This window comes from Hydra vulgaris, chromosome 05 (assembly GCF_038396675.1).
Source record: "Hydra vulgaris chromosome 05, alternate assembly HydraT2T_AEP".
Lineage (NCBI taxonomy): Eukaryota > Metazoa > Cnidaria > Hydrozoa > Anthoathecata > Hydridae > Hydra > Hydra vulgaris.
In genome coordinates, this window is record NC_088924.1 from 43,186,925 (window position 1) to 43,211,794 (window position 24,870).

The 24,870-nt window shown below is 29.1% G+C and overlaps 2 protein-coding genes across 2 annotated transcripts; both read right to left on the reverse strand.

The window, feature by feature from the left end:
- Positions 1-7,995: 7,995 nt before the first annotated feature.
- On the reverse strand, positions 7,996-9,323 carry LOC136080395 (uncharacterized). The gene is made up of 3 exons (XM_065797012.1): positions 9,139-9,323; positions 8,795-8,925; positions 7,996-8,225 (listed from the first exon to the last, which is right to left on the reverse strand). Exons 1-3 carry the CDS (start codon positions 9,159-9,161, stop codon positions 7,996-7,998), a joined length of 384 nt encoding a protein of 127 aa, XP_065653084.1. The 5' UTR covers positions 9,162-9,323.
- A 324-nt stretch (positions 9,324-9,647) lies between these two features.
- LOC136080068 (uncharacterized) lies at positions 9,648-10,342 on the reverse strand. The gene is made up of 3 exons (XM_065796683.1): positions 10,098-10,342; positions 9,891-9,984; positions 9,648-9,801 (listed from the first exon to the last, which is right to left on the reverse strand). The coding sequence occupies exons 1-3, from the start codon at positions 10,333-10,335 to the stop codon at positions 9,723-9,725; spliced, it is 411 nt and encodes a 136-aa protein (XP_065652755.1). The 5' UTR covers positions 10,336-10,342; the 3' UTR covers positions 9,648-9,722.
- Between the last annotated feature and the right edge of the window lie 14,528 nt (positions 10,343-24,870).

The window sequence follows — 24,870 nt, forward strand, 5'->3', positions numbered from 1 at the left end:
GTTTTTTAAACTGGATCCTAAATAAAAAAATTATTACAGACGTTAACCGCGTAATAACACAGTTAATGATATGTAATTTTACAAATCTGTAACCGTTATCGTGAGATTTAACAATGTAGCACTCGGAGCAAAAAAAAAGTTAAAATAATTTTCAAAACATATGTATATAGCCCATTCAAGAAATGGCTCATATTAAAAATATTAACAATTTTTAACTAAGAAGTTGAGTTGTTACTATTGGGAATTTAACTGCATTAGTAGAACTTAACATTGACAATGATGTTGCCCTTTCAGCAGTTGAAGCAATAGGATGTGAAAATTGTTCACTATTCCATATGTTGAAGTCATTTGAATGTTCATCACTAATCGAAATGGTAATAAAAGCTAATTATATAATACATATATATAATAAATTTTTCTAGTTATCAGCATATCACTTTTTTATTTATTTAATAAATACTTGATAATTTTTTTTAACATGAGCTACAAAAAAAAACAATAATCATTTTGAAGATTGAATCCTTTAAGTTTATTTTACAGTGTAACATGCACGACTCCATATTTGCTTTTTATAAAACATTATATTAAATTATATATAAATAAATCCTGTTGTATATGCAAATAATGAAACTCACTGTTGCAACTGATCGTCAACTCTCGATTTGTTGCTTGATGGAAGTTTGCGGGGTGGCTGTGGCTTTGGAACAAGAGCAGAACTTACCAACATCTTCTTTCTTTTAAAATACAAGAGTAATCTTGTATTATGTTAGTGTCCACAGGTTCAATAAACATAAATGAAATTTCTATAAAAAACAAAGCAATTTTGTAAAAGAAATTACTTTGGTTCTACACTACACAATTGATCATTTTCAGATTCCTTGTTTTCTGTTTCTCGGTCATAACTGATCTTTGTCACTCTACATCAATATAAAAGTGACAAAAATTTAAAAGACTAGTATTTTATTTTGTAAAATAATTGTCGACATATTTAAATAAAGAAATATAATATTATTATACAAATATTATTGCCACATATACATATTTGACTATAATGCATTATATAATATTTATATAAAACATATTGGACTACTTGTTACATACTTGATAATACATATATTTAATAAAAAAAATAATTAGAAAAACAAAAACATTAATAAATGCCTACCGTCTTTTTTTGTTTTTCTTGAAAGTACCTGAACTTTTTTCTATCTCTTCAAACGCATTTTCTAAACTAGATGTGTCTTCTGCCATTTTCGCTTTTTGACAAGAATTGTTCAAACTGTCTAAAAATTTGTTTCAAAATAAAAACTGGTAATAAAAAGGTCATACATAAATGTAAATAAATGAAGAAAATAACCAATATGCAAAGTTATGCAAATTTATGCAATATGCAAAATTCATTTACCAGCTAATCCCAGCACCCTTGCCTTGTAGATTGGCCAATTTATCTCTGCATCATGGCTGTTATTTTTTGGTTTAGAAATAGTGTTGGGATTTTTAAATGGTGGCCAATAGCACTTCACTGCTGTTTGATTTGTAATCAGCAACTGGATATTATTAGCATCCATTCCCTCAAGCCATTTCAACGGAAAATAATCTGTTTCGCAAGTGTTTTCAAAAGCAACAATTGCAAACATATTATAACTAAAAAAATGCTTTATAAGTTTTGAAATGTTTTAAAACTTTTAATTACAGTAATTATGTATTTTTTATTAAATACTAAATTTTATAATAATGGTTTTTAAAAGTAAACGTTTGATTAATAACTACTTTAAAATAAGATTTTTTTAAAATAATTTGAATTATTAAAAAGAAAAGCAGATAACAGATAATAGCAAATAGCAAATGATTATTATTAAATACTAAATAAATATAAAACTGTTTAAATTAATACATAATACATTTGTTATTTTGAACCAAGATTTTATTCATAATATTAACTTTAGTAAAAGTGCATTTTAGGGATTACAACAAAACCATTTTTATGTGACAGCAGAAAAGATTTAGTTCTTAGTTTTCTCAAAGAATAAACTTTTACAAGGTATGAAAGTTTATCAACATAGAAAATAGACAGTAAAGATGAGTCAAGCGGATCTATAAAAAATGGCTCCTTACGATCAAACTCTAGATAAACAACAAAAGCCTCAGAATCATTTGAATCATTTACGGCGAGAATATTTTTAACTAAACAAATTTTGTTGTCTATAGCAAAGCAGTTGTTTCCAATTTCATTACTAACTAGAAACTTAGAACCAAAATATTGCTTAAATTGGGAGAGGTGACGTAACGGCAATGGAACAGGACCTTAGAAATGCTGTTTTTTAAATTTAGAAGTGAAATAAGCAACATTTTTTTAGAGTATTGTAAGTGGCCTTCTGACAATCTACATATAATTTGTGTAACAAGGGACTGTGGACTACGGATTAACTTTTTAAGTCCTCCTAAATAACTTTCAAAAGGAAACGAAGATACATTGTCTAGCACTCCAAATCTTCGAACATCATCTGGCAAGTGTATTAGTGAATGGACATTATATACACACTGGTCATTTCCATATAACATGCAAAAATTTGACACAAAATACTTTAACAGTTTTTCAGAATAATCTACATAGATGTTACATAAAGATGGGCTAGTAAGTATTCTAATAGCTACTGACAGACACAGAAAGTTAACATACAATTCTTTAGGCAAAATGCCTTTTAGAACAACAACACCAGAATATAATAGAAATTGCCTAAGTTCTGTAGCCTTCCAACGTTTATACTCAGAGAGTGATCAAGACTTTAGTGCAAATTCTCGAGGAGTATAAGATTTAATTGCAACAAGTTTATCAGATATCAAATCTATTGCTGCCTTTGATAATCTATGAACCAACAAGCCACGTATCCATTGATTTATAAGTCTTCGAACTACTCCCAAACACACTAGATGCATATAATCTAGAGGAAATCCACTAACCAAACCAATATTTAAATTTTCTAAAGGAGATAACAAGGTTCTATGATGATCAGGGTCTTTTTTATTTCGAAAATTACTGTCAGTTCGTAAAACAGCAAATAGATTAGGCATTACAACTTTCCCAAGCTAAACTCCTGTTTGTACACACCTTTCACAGAAATTATAACCGTTGTGAAGTTTGATGCACTTTATGAAAGATCGTGCTGGTGCATCACAAATAACTGCTTTTAATTTGATAGAGTAACATTTGTCATTTTTTCTAAACCCTGTATTCTCTAGCATAATCATTTCTGAAACTAAATCTTCCATATAATCATCAAGGGAAGTTGGTTTGCTTTTACCATAATATACCGCAATCGGAAATGGACACCACCCAGAATTTTGAACCAAGCAAAGTATAGGCCACAAACTATTTGTTGAGCTTTTAAAAATTGGCAGACCATCTATATTAATATGCAAATCTAATGGATTTATATCATTATTGAGAGAATACTTTTTAGTAAAAATAGAAAGCCAATACTGCAGGCTAAAATAGAAATATTCCCCACCAGCAACTTTTCGAATGTTAACATTTCTAGGAGTACTAAGCAACGATCTTGCATCTTTTGGCAAATCAGGATGTAGCTTATTCAAAAAACCAAGCAAATCGCAATATGCCGTCTGGGAAATGTTAAATTTTACTGCCCAAGAAACCAACTTATCTTTTAAAATTTCACTTTCACTGAGTTCTTCAGTGAAGTCATTATTCTCCCCATCACTCTCATCATCATCACTATAATCGCCATTTCGAGAAGCCCATTCTGGAAAGTCATTATATTCTTCAGTGTTATATAAATTATCAAGCTGACTATTAAGGTTATTATTAATACCTGTCACATTAGATATTTGCAAATTACTTGGATCACTTGAACTTGACACTTTTACCATATTTATTGGCAAGTTATCAGTATTCGCTTGAGAAACATGTGAGGTTGATACAGCTGAGTTAGGAATATTCACACATGCATTACTCAATATTTCTGAAACCGCAGCAGCTGTCTTTCGGTATTGTGTATGTTTTAAATAAAAATGACTCATTCCATTCCAAATAAAAAATATATATACAAATATTGTACTTTGGATTTAAATTCCTAAATGAAATAAATTATAGTTAAATACACAGTAAGGTAAATCAAACTTTCAACATTTTTTAATTTTTTAATGGCACCACTATATGTGAATAATAAGTTATATTTTTTATAATAAAATAATATAATAAAATAATATAATTAAATAAATAATTATAACTTATTATTCCCATATAGTGGCACCATAAAAAAAATTTAAAAATGTTGAAAGTTTGAGATTTCAATAATTTAAAAAGTATAAGGGGTCATCCATAAATGATGTCAGTGTTTTGCTCAAATATTCGACTCCCCCTCCCCCCTTTGTCAAACTCTGTCAATTTTTGGCCAAAATGTTATAAATGATGTCAATTTTTGTGTACTAACCCCCCCACCCCTAAAAAAAAGGTAAAAATGCTTAAAAACTATTGTTTTTTTACTGACTAAATGGGTTGTTGAAGTGATCTTTGATTGAAACAATAGTGAATGTTCTCCGCGATCTAAAAGAATATCGTACTCTAGAGGTATGTTGAGGTACGTTGCGTCAACTTTATTTTCATCTAACCATTCAGCAGTTTCCGAACTCTATTGCAAGGCGATGACTGCCAAATGTTATGTCTGACAAAAGCGATACAAGCTGTTTGGATTCTTTTGATTGGAGGGAGTGTTAAAGCAGAAGAATAGATAGAAACGTGCTTTTTCAACATAGCTTGAGAGGCAAAGTAGATATTGCATTTTTTACAGATTCTATTAGCTAGCCTAGTCTGAATTGATGGAAGAAACCATCATACGGAAGAATCGGAAAGCCTTTGACAGTACGGGGTTAGGGTTACCATTTGACTCAAATGGTAATATATTAATAAAACGATAGTAATTTTTATTATATGTTAGTAGTTGTAATTTAATTAATGTCTCTGGGAAACTTATTATATTAATTTATAATACTATATTATAAATAATTTAATAAAATATAACATCTAATTCCCGGCATTCAATACTAGTTTCCCTACACATGAAACATCATTTCTATACCATTTAGTAGATATAAATACCTTTAAAATCTGCTCATTAAAACTAAAAAAAACGATTTTAAATTGACATCATTTTTGTCTCAACACCCCCTTTATTGTTAAACTTTTCAGCACTCACCACCCCCCCCCCCATTATTTACTGACATCATTTATGGATGACCCCTAACCCACCCTTGCTTTATAAATCAAATATTTTAACTTTTTAAAATGTGCAATCCCGCTTAGGTAAAAAAATAAATCAAAAAAACTCTTAAAAGGATTTCCCATAACTTGTAAGTTTTCTTTGTTTCTTGTAAGTTTTCCCTTGTTCAACTTGTAAGTTATGGGAAATCCCTTTAAGATTTTTTTTTAAATTAATTATTTTACCTAGCAGAATTGCACATTTTGAAAAGGTAAAATTGTTTATTTATAAAGCAAGGGCGTGTTATACTTTTTAAATTATTGAATTCTCAAACTGTGTAAATTAAAAAATATATATTTACTACATATTAAAATGTATACATACTATAATATGATTATAATATGATATTAAATATATATTAAAAATATATGTATTTAATACATATTAATATGTATAAATATTACTGTGTATACATTAAACTGTGTAAATTAAAAAAAATATATTTACTACATATTAATATTATTATGTAGTAAATATATATATTTTAATTTACGCAGTTTGAGAATTCAATAATTTAAAAAGTATAACTCACCCTTGCTTTATAAATAAACAATTTTACCTTTTCAAAATGTTTTTAAACTTTTTTTAAAAGCATTTACGTTTCATAATATATTATGAAACAAAAATATGTATTTACTATAGTAACTATATTTTTGGTTTCATAATATATTATGAAACGTGAATGCTTTTTAAAAAAATATCTTAGCGAGGCTAAAGGTGTTAAACGATTAAGTAAAATTGTTCTAACATAATAACGAAAATTTAAAAGAATTATAACACTTTCATTGTCTGATGAACAAATTTTACTAAATAATAGAAATTTCATAATAATTTTAAAATTAGTGACTTATTTTAAGAGATTTCAATGTAGTTTTTTTATAAAGCAACATAAAATATTTAGTACTAAATTTTCTCTACGAAGAAATTTTGCAAGAAATAAAAGTTTTAAAGACGAATTAACATTAAAGACGAATCAACTTTAAGAAGGCATGTTTTACAGACTTATTTGATTCATCATTAGTATATAAATAGTATTTATAAAACAAATAATTTTTAAAACCAGCACATATTTGGTTTATGTGGATTAATTTTTTGGTATCAACAGTTTCCAGTATGATAAATAAATAGACCAACTTTATCATGACACACGCTGTGTTTCAAATTATTGTTAATAATAACAATATTAAATTGCATTGAGACTTCAATCTTCAGCAAAACAAAACAAAAACTAAAATATAATATATAATTATTATATATATATAAATTTATATTATTATAGTATAATAATATATATTTGATACCAAATATAATATATAATTGATGTCAATATTTTCCATTTTTTTTATAAATATTTTATGATAACTAAACCAAAAATATATTTTTAGAAAAATATTAAAAAAATGTAAAGGAAAAGAATTAATGCAATCATCAATAATAAACATAAGCAATTTATGAATATGATAATTTTAAACAAAATACAGCAAAAGAAATAATACCTATTGCAAAGCGGTAAGCGTTAAACCATTTTGATAAATCTGCCTCGATATCAGTTTTAATATTTATTTCCCATACGGGTCTCAGAGGGATCCCGCGAAAAATACCCTTATGTATCCCATACCAGATTACCGGACAAATCCCATACGGTACCCATATCGGTTGGTTGGCTGGGTGTATATATACCCAGCCAGCCAACACATAAGGGTACCTTAAGGGACCCATATGGGCTTCGATACGGGACCCATATGGGCAACCCGTTGTTACCCCACTGGGAGATGCAAACGGGTTCCACACGGGTCCCATACGGGCTTCCCGCTGGGAAAACCATACGGTTCCCGTATCGAGCCCATTTAATTAGTCCATATGATTACGACTAGGAAATTTTGTATACAGCCCAAAAGGAGCCTGCAAGTATCATAAGCGTGATACTTTTTCATTTAACCTCTGCCATAAAGTCAATCAGGAAGAAGTCATAAAGAACAAGAAACGTAGAAAAAAACTACAAAATATAACTTAAACCAATTATTTTTTTAAAAAAATCACCAATAATGTTAAACATATTTGTCCAAATTTTCTGAAGGTGTTACATAAACAGCATCGAGTTCAGTCGAGTTAACGTTAATAGCAAATTTAGTAGATCTACGACTGTTGCTTCCACGATCCCGTGAGTTAGCAAACCATGTTGAAAGTTCAGCTTCGATTTCCTTTTGTGTGCAAATTTTGTGCTAGGATTTAATTTAACGGCACCTATTTATAAAACAGAAAAGTATTATTAAAATACACACACACACAAATATATATATATATATATATATATATATATATATATATATATATATATATATATATATATATATATCAGCTCTACAAATATTATTATATAAACTAAATTTATACTCACTACAAAGAGCTAAATTAAGTGCATTTGTTTTAAAAGCTTGTTTTCCTTTTTGCCCTGTCAAATTGAAGCTGCGAGCAAGAAGGATGTCTAGCAGCATGGGCATTGATCTCATTATAAAATTCCTTAGATTTTCTCCACCAATATCAGCCATATGTTTAGCCTAAAAAAAGTTTGATGCAAGTTATGGTGCAGAGATATAAAAAAATAAAATAAAAATATGAAATTTTGTTCAGAACAGCAATTAATTATTAAAATAAACTGTATTTAAATAAAAAATAAAAAAAGAAATTTTAAAAGTAATAACTTTTACAACTATTTTCTTTACTCTGGATTTTCCAGCTTCTGTGTTAAAATTTCTATTTCTTCCATTGACTTAGCTGGCAGTGGAATACCTTCTGGAAGATCTGAAGGTATATGATCATTCAAATCAAGTTTGCGGCGGATAGATTGAATTTGTGTTGTATGCATTGTTTGAGTCTTTTTCATATCTTCCTGATTGCTAATTACAGTTGCTAATAAATTAGCAATCATCTGTAGACTTACAGACTCACCTAAATAGAAAAAGTCTGTATTAAATATAAAAAAAAATTTAAAAAGAAAATTTCGGATTTAAAACACTGGTAATAAAATTTAAGACTATTATCGAATTGTTATTAAAAACTACATCATTTACTTTTTATTTTTTTTTAATTTTACATAATCATTGTTTTACATATATATTTATATACACTTACTTCTGCCGATTATAGTAAGCAATATACGATAAAAAATGTAACATTTCTTTAAGTGTGTTTTAATAGAAAAAGAAAAGAGAAAAGGAAAAAAAATTAAAACAAATTGATTCCTGCCCTAACCCAATCCCTTCTCCCTAATCAGTCGATGTATGCAGTGAAGCCCACGCCTATTCCTAAATCAGTGTGACATCATAGCGCTAACCAAAGTACGCAGTACAACTTATATATATATATATACACAAATATATATTTGTATATATACATATAAATTTGTTTTTAATTATATAATTTACATAATTTTGAATAATTATATATAATTATTATTTATAGTAAAATATGGAGTCATTTATTTAAGTTTACATTATATCATATAACTTGCCTAATACCTGCTAATAATTTATTATTATTTGTTGGACAGGTGGTGATTTGTTGAAAAGGTGATGATTTGTTTTGAACAGGGGCAGAGTCCATCAATATGCTTTTCAATTGGGAATATTTTGATGCTGAATTGTTAGATCTACAATAAAAAATGTTGAGCTCAATACCAAACCAATAGTATAAATTTAAACAAGTTAACAATAAATAAAAACATACATATTTATATGTACCAAATATATTATAAGTGGTATAACACTCGCATATGTACTGGTAATAAACCGAAAATAACAGATTTTATAACTGGATATTTTTTATTTTTAAAAATATATTTTATTTTAAAAATATGGTACACCTCATTACATTGAATACAGCCATTTATTAGATAATTGTATCACTACTTCTCTATTTCGAAGTCTAGTCTTGCTGCTGGTAAACCATCAGAATCACATTTGCTCAACTCAATATCACTTCCATAACTGTAAAAGAAGTATAATTACGTTGTAGTATAATGGGGTTAATATATATACATGATTTGGTATTGGTTAATAGTAAATAAATAGAAAATGAAAAAAAAAAAAAAGAATATATTGTATACTACTAAGAATAAGTAAAACCTTTTACATAACCAGTAGACTAAAACAAAATCCCCAAAAAAGTTATTACTTAGTGATACAAACAGGATGTTACTTGCAGATTCAGTAAATTCTGAGGCTTTTTGTGAATGAAAGGCGGAGCAGGTTTGTCTACTTGAGTAACACATATTGCATCGTTTTTTCTTTTTTTGTGCCAAGTTTACTTTTTGCTTTATAAAATCAACAAAATATTAGTTAACACTATCATTTTTATTTTACATTTTAATAGTTACACTGCCATTTTTATGCCTTGTCAAGAATACAGTAACAATAATAGATAAAAAATAAGTAAATAACCAATTCTTTATAAAACTAGATAACACCTTGGTAAAATCTGATCATAATCTTCTTCCTCATTCTCAGAGGAACTAATCATTTTACATCTAAACAGTTTTGTAAATTATAAATATATAAATGCATACGTGGATATTTCAAAATTTATTAAATTATTAAATTCCATAATTAAAGTTACCTTTTAACACGTTTCAATGCATTTTCTTCTGACGTATCAAGGTTGGAGGTGTCCTCTGCTCTTTTTGCTTTTGAACGTGCTTCAGTAAGACTGTCTATAAATAAATTAAAAAGGAATACATAAAAAACGTTATTGTATTAAACAGAGGTATTTTTTGCACTGAAACATAAATAGAATATGATTATAAAAGCATAACACTAATTTTACCAGCAATTCCAAGAATTCTAGCAGTAAATAAAGGCCAATGCACATCTGGATCCATTAAATTATATTTAGCCTTTGCAATACCTGTCAAATTAAAATTTTGTCCATTTGGCCAATAGACTTCAACAGATATTTTATTTTTAATACTGGATGAAAGTGAACTGATTTCAACTCCACTTATCCAAGTTAGTGGCACATAATCTGTTGTATTAGTTGCATTGAATAAAACTATTGCATACATAATTACACTGTAATTGTAATACAAATACTGTATCACAAAAATAAAATTTTAAATATATATATATATGTATTTATGTATGTATGTATGTATGTGTATATATATATATATATATATATATATATATATATATATATATATATATATACATAAATATATTCAGCCTTTGAAAATCAGGTCGGCAATTGGCCGTGCTGACCCAAAAGTCAACCTATCTTTGTTTTATGACCACATACATCAGCGAACCTGAATCCTTTAAAGTGTCTGCATGCAAAAATAAATATACGTAAAAGATATATAATATTAGTTCAATAATATTATATTATAATGATGTAATAAAATATATATAATATTAGTTCCTAACTAATTTATTGTAATTCATAGATAATATGCATATTTATTATTAGCAAATTCACAAATTTGCTATATTCTTAAAATTCTTAGTTGCTACATTCTTAAAAATTTTATAGTCATAATAAATATTGTCAATAAGTTTTTTTAATCAAATAACCATTACCCCTTTCGCAACAATAAGAAAAAAATCCAAATAAATTTTTAATTATAGATCCCTTCTTATATGCAGCTGTATGCTTTTGGGTAACCCTTCACCACTGTGAATAGCCTCTTATGTTTTATCTGATTTGAGTATTTTTTTCATTACACAAAATAAGTACTTATTAAATATGGATATGAGTATATTATGTTTCTCATAAACTATTTATAATAAATCATAATCAAAAAGTATCAATTAACATAATAATCGTAAAATTAGTTAATTGCAAAACAAATAATGAAAAAGTTATAACTTCAAAAAGTAAATATTTTATAATACATAATACAAAATAGTAAAGTAATTCTATTTTTTGCAGCAAGTTATTTGATAAGCTAGAAAAAATGTATTTGTGGAATAACTATAAAGCCGTTTTTAAATGGTAGTTTAAAATACTTAATATTTAGTTCTTTTATAAAAAATGTTGTATTAAATGACACATTTTCCACATAATATATGGACAAGCTTGTTGAATCAAGAGGATCCGTAAAAAATGCTTGCTTACGCTGAAACTCTTGGCAGACAACAAAAGCATTAGCCTCTGAGCAGATTACATCAGTTAATATGTTTTTGACTAAAATAACTTTATCATTAACACCAAAGCAATTGTCAGCAGTTGCAAGAGAAACTAGAAACTGTGGTCCAAAATATTGCTTGTATTGAATGTAGTGACGAAATGGCAATGGTAGTGGACCTAGCAAGTGTTTTTGTCGAAATTTAGACGGTATACTGGTGCACAATTTTGATTGTTGCAAATGACCTTCCAAAATCCGTCGCACAATTTGCGAGCAAGGTGATTTAGGTCGACGGACTAACTTTTTTAGTCTTCCCAAATAGCTTTCAAAAGGAAAACAAGAAACATTATGTAACACGCCAAATTGCCTAGCATCATCTGGTAAGTGTATCAACGAATAAATATTGTAAACACACTGATCTTTTACAAACAATAAGCAAAAATTATATACAAAATACTTTAATAAGTTTTCTACATAAACAAAGTAGTGGTTGTTACACAATGATGGAGTCATAAGAATGCGAATAGCTACAGAGAGACACAAAAAATTGGAATATACAGAATCAGTAAGAACACCTTTTAAAACAACAGGGCCAGTATATAACAAAAACTGTCTAAATTCTGTAGCTTTTCATTGCTTGAACTCTAAAAGAGATCGAGGTCTTCGTGAAAACTCTCTAGGAATGTAAGCTCCTAGAATAGCAAGTTTTTCAGATATAGCATCGATTGTTGATCTTGATAACTTATGTTCAGATCTTCCATAGACTAATTGATTAATATACCTACGAACTGTTCCTAAAAATACTGAGTGCATGCTATCAATTGGAAAGCCACTAACTAAACCAATATTTAATTCCTCAAGAGGTGATATATGTGTACCATCATGATGATTTTTATCTGTTTTGTTTTTAAAACTGATGTCTGATCTCAGAGGTGCAGCTAGATTGGGCATAATAACTTTGCCATACCATTCACCTGTTTGAAAGCAGCGTTCACAAGAATTATATGCATTATGTGGTTTAATGCACTTTACAAATGCTCTTGCAGGTGCATCACAAACAAAAGCCTCCAACTTTAATAAATAGTGCTTCCCAGTTGCCACACAAACAAAACCTGTTTGTTCTAACATTTTTATTTCAGCAACAAAGTCTTTTAAATAATCCTGTAATGAGTTAGGCTTGGTTTTACCAAAATATAGTGCAAGTGGAAAAGGATACCAATCTGCATCTCGAACAGAGCAAAGAATTGGCCACAAACTGGCAGTTGAGCTATTAAATATTGGCACTCCATCTATATTTATATGCAGATGTAATTTATTAATTTCAGATTTAATTGGATACCTTTCCATTAAAACAGAAAGCCAGTGTTTCACCCCAAAATAGAAATATTCTCCACCTGCAATATTTTTTATTCTGATGTTTCTTTCAGTTTGCAACAAACTTCTAGCATCCTTGGGCAAATTAGGATGTGATGGGCTTAATAATAAAAACAAATCTGTACATACATTATGTGAAATGTTAAAATTTAAAGCCCATATTCGCAAGTGATCTCCAAGACAATCAGTATTGACATTGTAATCTACAATATCATCTTCATCATGACTTACTAAGCTAGGTGTTCTATCTTGGTAATCACCAAATTCACCATTATGACTAAAATCAATTAATTTACTATCTGCATCATATAAGCATATTTCAGTGTGTGCTGAAACTTCATTGCAGCTTATAAGCTTATTGTCAAGAGGCATAACTTTATTATTATTTGGATAACTGTGTTCATTTTTATCAATACAATTATCACTCCAGCTACAAATTTCAGAATAATCATCAACTTCGTCACCAATTTCATTAATACAGACAGAATTCTGAGAACTAGCATCAAAAAATATTCTATTAACAACAGCATTTATTTTTCGCCTTTTTGTAGAATATGAATATAAATTATTACTCATTCTGAAAATAAAGAAAAGCAGAGATATAATAAACTAAAATAATTCAAATTAATATACAGAATTTAAATTTAAAGTAAATTAGTAAAATAATACTGTAATAGTTATGTAGACTATATATAAGACTGTAAATTGTAACGTGGTAGTGCTGTAGCGGTAGAGCGCTTGCCTTGTAAGTGTGAAGTTTGGAGTTTGACTCTCACAACATCCCTGGAAATACCGCACTCAACTAAATTTCTATGCGCAGCTGCCTTGTTTGTCAAGGTTTTTGTTTCAGATTCAAGATGGGGTACACCACAATTATTAAAAAAAAAAGTAGCCTCCTCAATTGTAGTGGGCCTTGGGCAGGTGAGTAGTAGAAAAAATATACATAGTTAATAAAAATTTAATAAAAAAATAATAATTACCAATAATTACTAAGAGCCTATAGTTCTTATATTATATTAAGTTCTTATATATTTCAAGGGTTAAGAAGCAACCTTTAATCTGCCAAAAATATAACTGTTTTAAACGGTTGTATTTTTGGCACTTTAAAAATTTGACTGTTTTAAACAGTTATATTTTTGACAGAATAAAGGTTGCTTCTTAACCCTCCTTAACCCCTTAAACTTTATAAAACCTTGTGTCTAATGTGTTTAAAGTGTTTAATATTTGAAACTAAAATTAAACAAGCAAATACAAATTTGTTGGGTGAAAAATGCAAATTGTTAGGTGAAATGCTAAAAATGTAATGCATCACTTAAGGTAACGAGGTGAGTTTTCAGCTTGGGGCATATCACAGCAGTCATCTTTGTCAGCAACTGTTTAAATAGGTAGTTATAAGTGCTGTGATATATATATATATATATATATATATATATATATATATATATATATATATATATATATATATATATATATATATATACATATATATATATATATATATATATATATATAAGATTCTTTTAGAGCAAATGCAATCAACTTGCTTGATCTTTTTTAGGAATTTCAGGCCTATCACAACACTTATCTTTGACAGCGACAAAAATTAGAAAATAAATTTAAAACTAACATTTGGTTAAATCTAACGTTGGTTTTAAACGGTTTAATTTATAATCTGTAAAAATCCTTAACAAACATCTAACATTAATTAAGACAATTATTATAAGCATGAATAATTTCACGAATAACTTATATCATATTAGTTAAAATCAATCATTTTAATTAAAACCATGATAAAATAAATCATACATTATCCGATTTAACCATTATTATTTAGAATATAAACTTTTTAAATTCCGCCTCGATATCGTTAATTATAACTCCGTTTTTATTGCTTTCCCATGAGGGTCCCAGACTGTTCCCATACAAAAAGCCCTTGCGTATCCCATACCAGATACCCGGACGATTCCCATACGGTACCCACATGTGTTGGTTGACTGGGTATATAAAATTTAAAAAAATACAATATCGCATTGATTATTAAACATTTGATTGAATGCAATGAAATATTGAATGTGCTTTGAGGCAAGTTCAATTGATGTTTTTATTTATACATAAGTAACAATATAGGTGAGAATTGTCGAATTTGGATATGCACCCTATTTAGAACACTTGCGTTTATGTTGGAAATAAAATGTCTTATGACTATACTTTGGATTTTTCTGGTAAAATGTCTTATTTTATACATTTTTACAAGATATCGCATAAAAAATGCACGTGCGCCATCAACTTGAAGATTTTTGCGTAATTTTTTTAAAGTGATTTAACTTTACGTTCATACTATTTTAATTGCAATGGGTGAACTATATTGCCGCATATTAAACGATTTATTGTATAACTCTTAGATAAATCAAAATAGTGCAAAGTTTGCTTGATCGGAACTATAAAGTTTTCCTTACTTAATCAGTTATAAAATAAAAGTGTAAAGATATAGTTCAAAAACAAACAATTTAAAAAATAAATAGTTACAACCATTTACTGCAAAGTTAATACTATAGTGATATCGGAGATTTTAATTAAAATAAAAGTCAAAATACCTAAAGCTTTTGTATAATAAGTTAGTTTTAGAAACTCATTTGTATCCGGGCAATTGTATTCCTATTATAAGTTTTTTTAATAAATTGCTTACTTTGTCTCTGTGAAGATATAATTAATTTTTGATTGATTTTATTGAGTTAACTGTTTGTTTTTTTTTTAAAAAAGAGCAGTTCCAATTTAGTAAACCAGTTGGCATTGGTTGAAACAAAACGATGCTTTGGCAAAACCAAATTTATTGACAATAACAGTGCAATGAATAAAAGCAAATTTTGATTAAAAGTATAGTATAAGTCTTTTTAAAAAATTAAAAAAAGTAAATACTTTAAATTAGTGCTCGTACTATTAGTAAATAACCATGAAATGTAAAAACTTTTATTTTAGAATATATATTGTTACACTGTTAGTAAACGGCTCAATAAAGATTTTTTTTTTAACTTTTTGAAGAAACTTAGTACATACTAGGATCAGAAAGAAGACATAAATTGAGTAGAGAAGGTAAATGATTGGTATTGTCCGATAAGCTATATGGAAAGTTGACTATTTGTTTTAGAGATTGAGAAAGGCAAAAGTTGTGGGTCTAGTTTTTGCAAAGTCGCAGACACTAGAAGCAATTCTAGTGTGATGAGCATTAAAGTCATCAACAACAACGATATTAGCTATAGGATAAAGAGAAAAAGCTTGGTCAATTTGATCAGAAATAATAGAATGTGATGAAGGAGAGAGATAAAGAACAAGAAAGGCAGTATAGTAAAGTGATGCCAAACAAAATCACATTAAAGAATACTCTGCAGAATCAAACCTAGTTTCCTCACAAATGGGTGAATTCTTACAAATGTAGATGCCCAGGCCAATCATGTGATTATTGGAGTCTATAATTAAAAGTTTATAAGCATCAACACTAAGATCACAAAATGAGACAGCCAAACTCAAATTAGTCTCAGAAAAAGCAAATAGATCTAGTAAACTTTGCCATACGTAAGACTCAACAAAAGAAAAGTTACTTGTTAGACGAATGTTTGGGGTTGATAAATTTCGAGAACTTGGTCATAACGACGGTTTTTTTGTTTTATAGTTTTTTGTACTTTAGTTATTAAGTTTGTCAAAGAACTTGACATAAAGCACAGATAGTACTCAGCACACTATTTATTAACCCAATCAATTCCCTCATTACTACTACTAAATCCTAAGCCGTAACAAAGGGCTCCAAATGTGGCACCGACAATGCACACCAAAATTACAAACAGCACACAATCCATGCGCAACATAGTACTGTTAGCAATCTGAAATTTTACAGCTGTTGATACAATCAGCTTTTCTGAGAGCTACCACAGAGTTTAGGAACCTGACTACCAGCCGGCCTCAGAACCATAAAACTAAGTTTTAGAGATAAATCCTCATTAGGAGATAATAGAATGAGTTGCCTAGTCATAAAAACAGAAGCACAATCAAAACCCAAGCATTTAATCAAGAAGATCTAGCATTCAACATCCTAAACTGGAAACTATGTATTATAAATAAATCTATGCTAGCCACATAGATAAATTAGGGGTAGGAGGCTGGTCAACAGACAAAATCTGTTTACCCCCTTTTTTTTTCTTTGGAAGCCTTCCACTAGACAGTAGCCGGATGCGTTTAACATCTGCCAAAGTTGAGTAATTTATCATAAAAGATGTTTTTAAATGCATTTTTTTTTCAATTAAATTTAGTGTAACAATAATAACAAATGTATATATATATATATATATATATATATATATATATATATATATATATATATATATATATATATATATCTTCTTGATTAAATGCATGGGTTTTGATTGTGTTTCTGTATTTATTTAATAATCTTGAAATGGAATTTCATATATATACTATTATGCAATATGTATATCGGCAATTCCATTTTTAACTTACGTTACACGAGCAACAACTTTAATAAATATTTGCCAATTTTGACTGTATATTAAATTTGTAAATATTTTGTATGAATCTGTTTGTTTCAAGAATAAAACAAGCTAAAAAATTTTGAGTTTAGCCAAAAGAGGGCAAACTTATTACCAAAAGTGCTACTTAACTTACGTTACACAGAAAACAAGGTAAAAAAAATAGTTTCCTTTAGGTCAGATTTCTGCGAATCATAATGCGGGTAGTATCGCAAATTTTCACAAGATGTTCTATAAAATTCTATACCAATTAAAAAGTTATGTAAAAATTCATTAGAGGTGACTGGCTAAGTAAAATAAACTTGTTTTCTTGAAACTATATATTTAAATTATGTTACATCACTTACGTTACCAAGCGATTTTTTATCGCGGATTCTTTTATGTCTGTTATAAAGAGTAAGATTTTTTAGAGTTATGCATCAAAAGATTTGCAAAAGTATTGAACTCATTCATTTAAAATAATTAACAATGGTATTTCTTCCTGAGTGATTTTTCATAACTTTTATGAAAATTATCAAATCGATAATAAGTTATCAAATTGATAACAAGTTTTTCCGCAAATAGCAAGAGCAACTTTAAAAAATTACTATAGTATGACAACTACATGTATATTAATACTTATTGAGTCATTCAAATAAGAAAATATTTTAGTTTGTCAAAAATTTTACTTACACTTCTTAAGTTTATGTGTGTTTTCATTAGGTTGAATTTTTAAAATGCTTCAAATGCATTTACATTTAAATCATTCAAATTATTTTTGACTCAAAAACTGCTATCACAGTTTAGATAGAAAGGCGCAAGTAGAAATGATTATTTGTGACAGGAGGGAAGAGGTTAAAATTGACAAATATAGGGTGAAGTACTTTATGGACAACTCCCCTTAATTGCATTTACAAACGAATTGTTTTACTAAAACAAATATAATAATGAAATGTGAATATACTTTAAAATAAAAATTATTTTATCCTTTTACCTGTTTCAAATGAAGTTTTTTCCGCCTTGATTTGGCTGTTACCAACCTAAATGTAATGGGGTTTAGAGATATCTTTCACTTTTTTCGTTTGCTGAATAGTTTGTGATATTTGCAGCGCACAATTGCGCGTTGACTTTTCTGTGTTTGAAATGTATATAGACTTTGACATTTATGTCTCGAAGAAAATTCAAAAAAATTTTTCCTGATTGGATTTCAACTTTTCCTGACTCTACTTAGCTCGATGCGCGTGTTTTCAAACTAGTAAATGGAAACCATGTAAAAGTAACTATAAAATTTTTTTTGAAGTGGTTACTATCGGTACACAGAAAATTATTATAATGCTACTACCTATTTTTAAAGTATTCTTTCGACTGCAGCCATGTTAATTGTCAGCATATGAAAACCTGGTGCTGCTTTGCTTCATCAATATCAAACTTTTTATGTATAATTTTCATTTATTTTTATCTTTCATCTTTGCTTTCAGCTGCAGCCCTATATGTATCAGACAACTCTATGGAAGATATTTCGCATCTTACTAGTTTAAAGTATTCTTCGTTTTTACGCCAGTACCTGTCGCAGAAGGTGAAAAATCTTTAGATAAACTAAGATTGATTTAAGTGAATGAATATAGGGCTACTGTAAAACTAGAGATTTAAAAACTTCTATCGGACATACATGTTGAAAATGAATTGGATGCAATTCTGTTGTATGATGACATAATAATAAAAATAATAATTTTTGCTAGTAAAAAAGCTAAAAAAAGATTGTTTTTAATATTAAATTTAAATAATCTGTTTATTAATCTTAATCAGTGAATGTGTCTCATAAGTGTTATTTAATCCATATTATATCAAGATTTTCTTAAAAATATTGATGTAACTTAACAGTATTAGAAATAAAAACACAGACATTAACTTTTATAATTTTACTTGCTTTTAATTCAAAAATATGCATGCTTATGAAGGCGCCTACTTGCAACAAGGCCTTAGATATCTTGAAAGCTCTCAGCGGACCTGATTATACCATTTTTTAATAATATCTTGGAATAATACTCTCGCATTGATGACATAATATCAAATTAATATTTGTAGGAAAACTATTACAAAAATTGGAAACTACTATTACAGTGAAATGAAATGAGTATTATAATGAATAATTATAATGAATAAAAATGAACCTGAATAAAAATCAATCAATAAAAAACTATAATTCTATGTGTGGAATAATTTTTTAAACTTAAATTTTGGTAAAACACCAGCATTAAATAATCTCCAAAAATATTTGAAAGATATAAGGAAATATAAGTAATCTATTTTGTAAATAAAACAAAAGGCAAATTCTTCTTAGAACGTGCTCCTATGATAATTATTTCAAATTTGCTATTAGTTAGAAGTTGATTTGATCTCGTTGCAGGAAGGTGACTTGTCAAGTAAAGCCTGTCTATTCCTAAAAAACATTAATAAAAAATTACTACTCTCCTACCAATTTATCATTCATTCTCTATTTTCATTCAATTTGTAAATTTCAATTCATAAATATATATAATACTATATAATATACAGTCTATATAATAATATACTAATAATATATTATTATATAGGCTATAATATATATATATATACTATACAATATTTATATACACTTTTTTCACTTTTTATTCACAGTATTTACCAGTCTATACATTCCGAAAATTCTTTTAATAATAAAATTAAAATATCTTATTGTAAAACAATAAAATATTAAATAATATGTTTGTAAGTTAATAATATGTAACCAAGTAAAAAATTTGTGCCATTGTAAAATATTTAATGAAGTTACAATCCAAGTATTCAAAAATAAAAATGTAGAACAAAAAAAAATCCAGATCTCATACAATTTACAATTTTTAAATTTAATGAAACTTGAAAAGTTGAGACTCAGCATTTTATTTTTTTTAGTTTCAAATCTAGAAAAGACTTTCTTTTTACTAAAAGAGTATCTGACCAAACCAAGACCCTCAGTTGATGTATCTGCATGTTGATTGTAAAATCAACTTCGCCTAAATCTTACATAGTCGATAAACACACTCGGTTAACGGAGTAGATTTAGCCTGTTAACGGACTGTTACGCTGTATTAGTCTATGTGCATTGCATGTTCTGCATTTTGACATTAAATGGTCCAAGTGTAGAACTTTATTTAGTTGGTGCACCAAGGTGTGCTGCAACAAAAAAATAACCTTTGTGAACTAATTAAAAAAAAAAAAAGTTTGATACCGACAGGCGAACCTGAAACCCTTGGTTTACTAACCTTAAGCAGAATCCACTCGACCATACTAACGTATCGGTTTGTAAAAAAATTTTATTTCAAATATAATGTTTTTGCATGTATTATATTATTGAGTACTATTATCAGTGGCATAGCAAGGGTGTCTAGTGCCCAGGGCAATGCTGAAAAGTGGCGTCCCCCTGAAGACATGCGAACTAAAAAAAGCAGACATGCGAACTAAAAAAAAACACTTAATGTTTCCAAGTACATGAAAAATTTAATTTTAAAAATGCAAATGCTAATCATAATTCAAACTCATATTAACTCATGTTTCTAATTATGTATCCATTATGGTACATGTGAATTAGTCATTAAAAGTAACAGATGGTCAATAAGATTCAATAATCAATAACTATTTATAAATTATATTTTAATTTTTCTAGCTTTAACTGCAAAAAATTTATCTATTAAGTCGTCGAAGTCTGTTGATTTTAGAGTTTCTCTTTCGACACTAAGAACTGCCAAATCAACAAGACGTTGTTGCCCCATTGAAGCTCATACATATAAAAGGATAAGCTTCAACTTGCTGAAGCAACGTTCGCAACTGACTACTGACACTGCAATTGTGAGCAAGATTTGTAATGCAATACGTAAGTTTGCAGAAACGTCATCTCCGTGACAAAACAATGAAAGTAAATCCAGCGGAGTTGTTGGTATTGGGTTAACAAGATTTAAGGAGCAGTCTGCGATTTCAGTAAATAATTCTGCTCGACTGATATCTGTACTGTAAAAGTTTCCCAGATCCTAACAATGTTGCTGCAGACTTTCTTGATTTTCATCACCATCCCTCTTTAGCAATATTCTCACATCGAGCAAGAATCCAAATTTTTCATTGAGATCATCTAATCGTATAAAGCAACTTGTTAGTTTTTGTTGGAAACAATCCAATATCATTCTCAAAACGTTGATAACTTCATCTTCAGCAGAGAGGCCACTATCCTCAGCCCTTTCACCTGGCATTATTCGCCGTCGCCTGACTTTTTAACTTTTAATTTCAATTCCCCAATCCACACATCCGCCCTTGCTATACTCAGTTGCATTTTGGCACAAATGATCACAAAATTCTTGGAGATATTTTTCCAACAATTCCATATTAGATGCTGCATCTATAAAGTTCATTGTGAGATCTTGTAGTCAACTTTGAACGCGGTCTACTTTTCCAAGAATGTTGTTACAGAAATGAAGCAAAACAATGAAATTAAATTTCGGAATATTTTAATGTAAAGTTCCAGCTTTATTTCTTATATCCATTGTCTGGCCTATGTCATCTGAAAGACTTTCAAGAAGTTCAACCAATTCAGTGTCTCCTTCAAAAATTGCTTTAACAGCTTCTGCTTTTGCACTCCACCTGGTTTTATCCTTCCCGTATAGTCGAACGAGAAAAAACAGATTAATGCTTTCAACTGTTCCAAAAAATGTTATGACTATAGGATCTACTTTAGCAGCATGAACTCCAACCAAGTTTAAACTATGGTTATCACAATTCACAAACAATGCTCGAGGACTTCGGTCACATATTCGTTGTTGAAGCTCAGAGATATGTCCTGTCATCAAAGCAGCGTCGTCGAAACATTGTGATCTACAATCTTTTAGTGGTAGGTTTTCCGATTCAAGTTTCTCAGTAATAACAATTTCAATAGTTGCTACATCATTGGCATGGATTTCAATGTATCCAGGAAATGACTCTATGATCACAACACTATTGGTAACAAAATAAATGTCTACAATTCTAATTACTTTGGATAACTGCTCTCGAAGTCCCAGATCAGGAATGGAATCAAGAAAGGTACAAAAATATTTACTTCTTTTGATATTGGTGAGGAGCTTAACTCTAACAGTTCAGGAAAGTAGGTTGGTGAATTTATTTTGAATGTCTGAAGACAGATAAGAGACTGACCCTGGATTTTCTTTATGCTGCAGATGGTTTGTAGTGAGAAGGTTATACTCAGCAAAGAGTTTTCAAAAGGGCAAGAAAGTTTCCAGTTGTCTTCTTCATCAGCAGTACTAAGTTTTCCTTTATGATCACGTAAATTCATGGTCTGAGAAGCAAGACCTTTAATACAAGAAAGAATTATTTTTAAGATATTTTGCCAGTGTTGCTTTTCAGATGCAACTTAGACTTCGAGTTCTGAATCTATTTCCTTAAATTATTCTTTGTTCAGCTTCTTTCCATATAGTAAATGATTTGCTGTGACAGGGACTATTCTCGTGATCTTTTAATCTTTCTGTATGTTTCTAGTTTGTGAATCCGCCAGCTGATTCAAAGAAAGATTTTGAATTTGAGCTGAAAGTTGGAAATAGTAAACAACATAAACAATAAGCTACATCGTTAACTGCTGAATATAACAACCACAAACGACCCCCTTTATCACCATAAGCAAGTCATTGTTTGAACCACCCCGAGTTCATTGAACGTCCTCCTGAGTTTGTAACCAAAGGTCCATTCTTTTTTTGAGATAAATCAGATCCGCAAGCTATGATCTCAGTTCTAAGATGTTGCGACATAGTAGGTCGCAGAGTTGTTTGGTCAAGTTTTAAAAGTTTACATCAAGAAATGACAATACAGTAGGAATAGGAAGACCTTAAACCATTTCTGACCACCCGGATCGCGGATATAGTCACCTCTTTGGTCCATTAAGTCTTCTTTATTTTCGGCAAACAATCGATAACTGCCTTCATCTCTGCTATCATCTTCAGATTCTGATTCAGTATGCTTCAGTACGCTGTCATCTTCAGATTCCGATTCACTTTCTGCATCATCTGTTTTTACTTTCTTTGAATATAGAAACTTGCTAATTCATTCTTTGGACTTTAATGCCTCTTTCTCATCATTTTTCTGTTGTTTTTTTTGACGCTGAGTCCCACTTAGCTTGTGTTTTAGTATGTCTGAATTAAAAAAATAATAGTGTGATGATTAGGATTAGTTTCTCTACTTAAATATTATAAAATTATAATTTTTAGATTTTAAAATTGTTGTAAATTAAAGACTGAAATCTCGGAATCGAACTCGTTTACATTTATCATAAATTGATAGACTTAACTGCTTTAAACAATATATATATACTCTATGTATAGAAGACGCGTACGACTCGAGATTGTCGCCTTTAATCTTTTAGTCACGTTTAATGTTTGTACGTGGACGATAATGCTGTTCAACAATTTAACGGTTGAAATTTTGTCATTTAAGAATATGTAAACTCTCAAAATTGTATAGCTCAGTTTTAGTATGACATTAACATCTACCTTTTGCATTGATATTTTTAGTTTAGCTGAAATATTTATATATCATATTGATTTGTATTGAAACATTTGTATTAAATACTTAAAAGTTTCACCGTAGTTATAAGTTAAGTTTGTATTACTAATACGTAAGTAAGTGACGCTAACTCAAACGTCATCGAGTTCGAACGTTTGAACTTTAAGTCAAAATTTCAACGTTCGGGTTCGAGCTTTTTTTCACTTAAAAGTTTGAATTTCAGAAAAAATGCCTTTACGGTCATTTTGATAAACACAGCTGAAATATAAAGAAAAATCACTGTTTTAAAATTTGTAACGTTTTTTGAAAGCAATGTTCTTTCTATTTTGATTTATTTGGAGCTATTTAAATTTTAGAAAAACAGTGTTTCTTTGACCACTTTAAAAATACAAGCAGAATAACGTCACGTGTAAAGCCGATTCAGAATGCGTCAGTTTTTTTCCCACTTAAAATTAAATGAACAGTACCAGTTTGACCTCTTGACCACTTGACCGTTTGGTTGCTTGTTAGTGGTGTTCAGGTTCTGGCTTACTGGCTCTTGTTCTTGAACTTGCTCTTTAATTCAGCTGTGTTACTGTTATTAACTAAGCAGTTGTTGGCTCTGGATCTGAGTTATGAATTAATTTATTTTTGTTATTTTTTCCTCTTTTTCGTGCCCCACTCCCCTCACCCCTCAACAGTGGCGTCTGGGGCGACCACCACACCCACAACTTCCCCCTCCCCTTTACTTTGCTACGCCTCTGGTTATTATGTATATATTATATATATAACATTTTGCATGTATTATATATCAGAAGAATAGATTTTTAAAACTCGTATCATGTTTAGAATAGCGATGTTTTGTTCAATTAGCGATATTTTAAACAATTTTTTGTAAAAAAATTGTAAAGTTCTGTAAAGGTCAGTTTCCACTGATCCGTTTTACTACGGGAAAGGGAAAGGGATAGGAAAATTAATCACGTGAGCATGCGCAGTTTGTAATTTAATTTTCCCGAAGCTTTTTTTTTCTTATCATGTCTGTCTTTCC

Excerpts from the sequence above, each read along its gene's own strand:
- LOC136080395 (XM_065797012.1), bottom strand. The coding sequence starts at position 9,161 with ATGGCTGTATTCAATGTAATGAG. Across the intron at positions 8,926-9,138 it reads GCTGTATTCAATGTAATGAG|ATCTAACAATTCAGCATCAA; the intron begins GTGTACCATATT and ends TTTTTATTGTAG. Across the intron at positions 8,226-8,794 it reads TAATAATAAATTATTAGCAG|GTGAGTCTGTAAGTCTACAG; the intron begins GTATTAGGCAAG and ends TTTTCTATTTAG.
- LOC136080068 (XM_065796683.1), bottom strand. The coding sequence starts at position 10,335 with ATGTATGCAATAGTTTTATTCAATGCAACTAATACAACAGATTATGTG. Across the intron at positions 9,985-10,097 it reads TAGAATTCTTGGAATTGCTG|ACAGTCTTACTGAAGCACGT; the intron begins GTAAAATTAGTG and ends ATTTATTTATAG. Across the intron at positions 9,802-9,890 it reads GCATTGAAACGTGTTAAAAG|ATGTAAAATGATTAGTTCCT; the intron begins GTAACTTTAATT and ends AAAACTGTTTAG.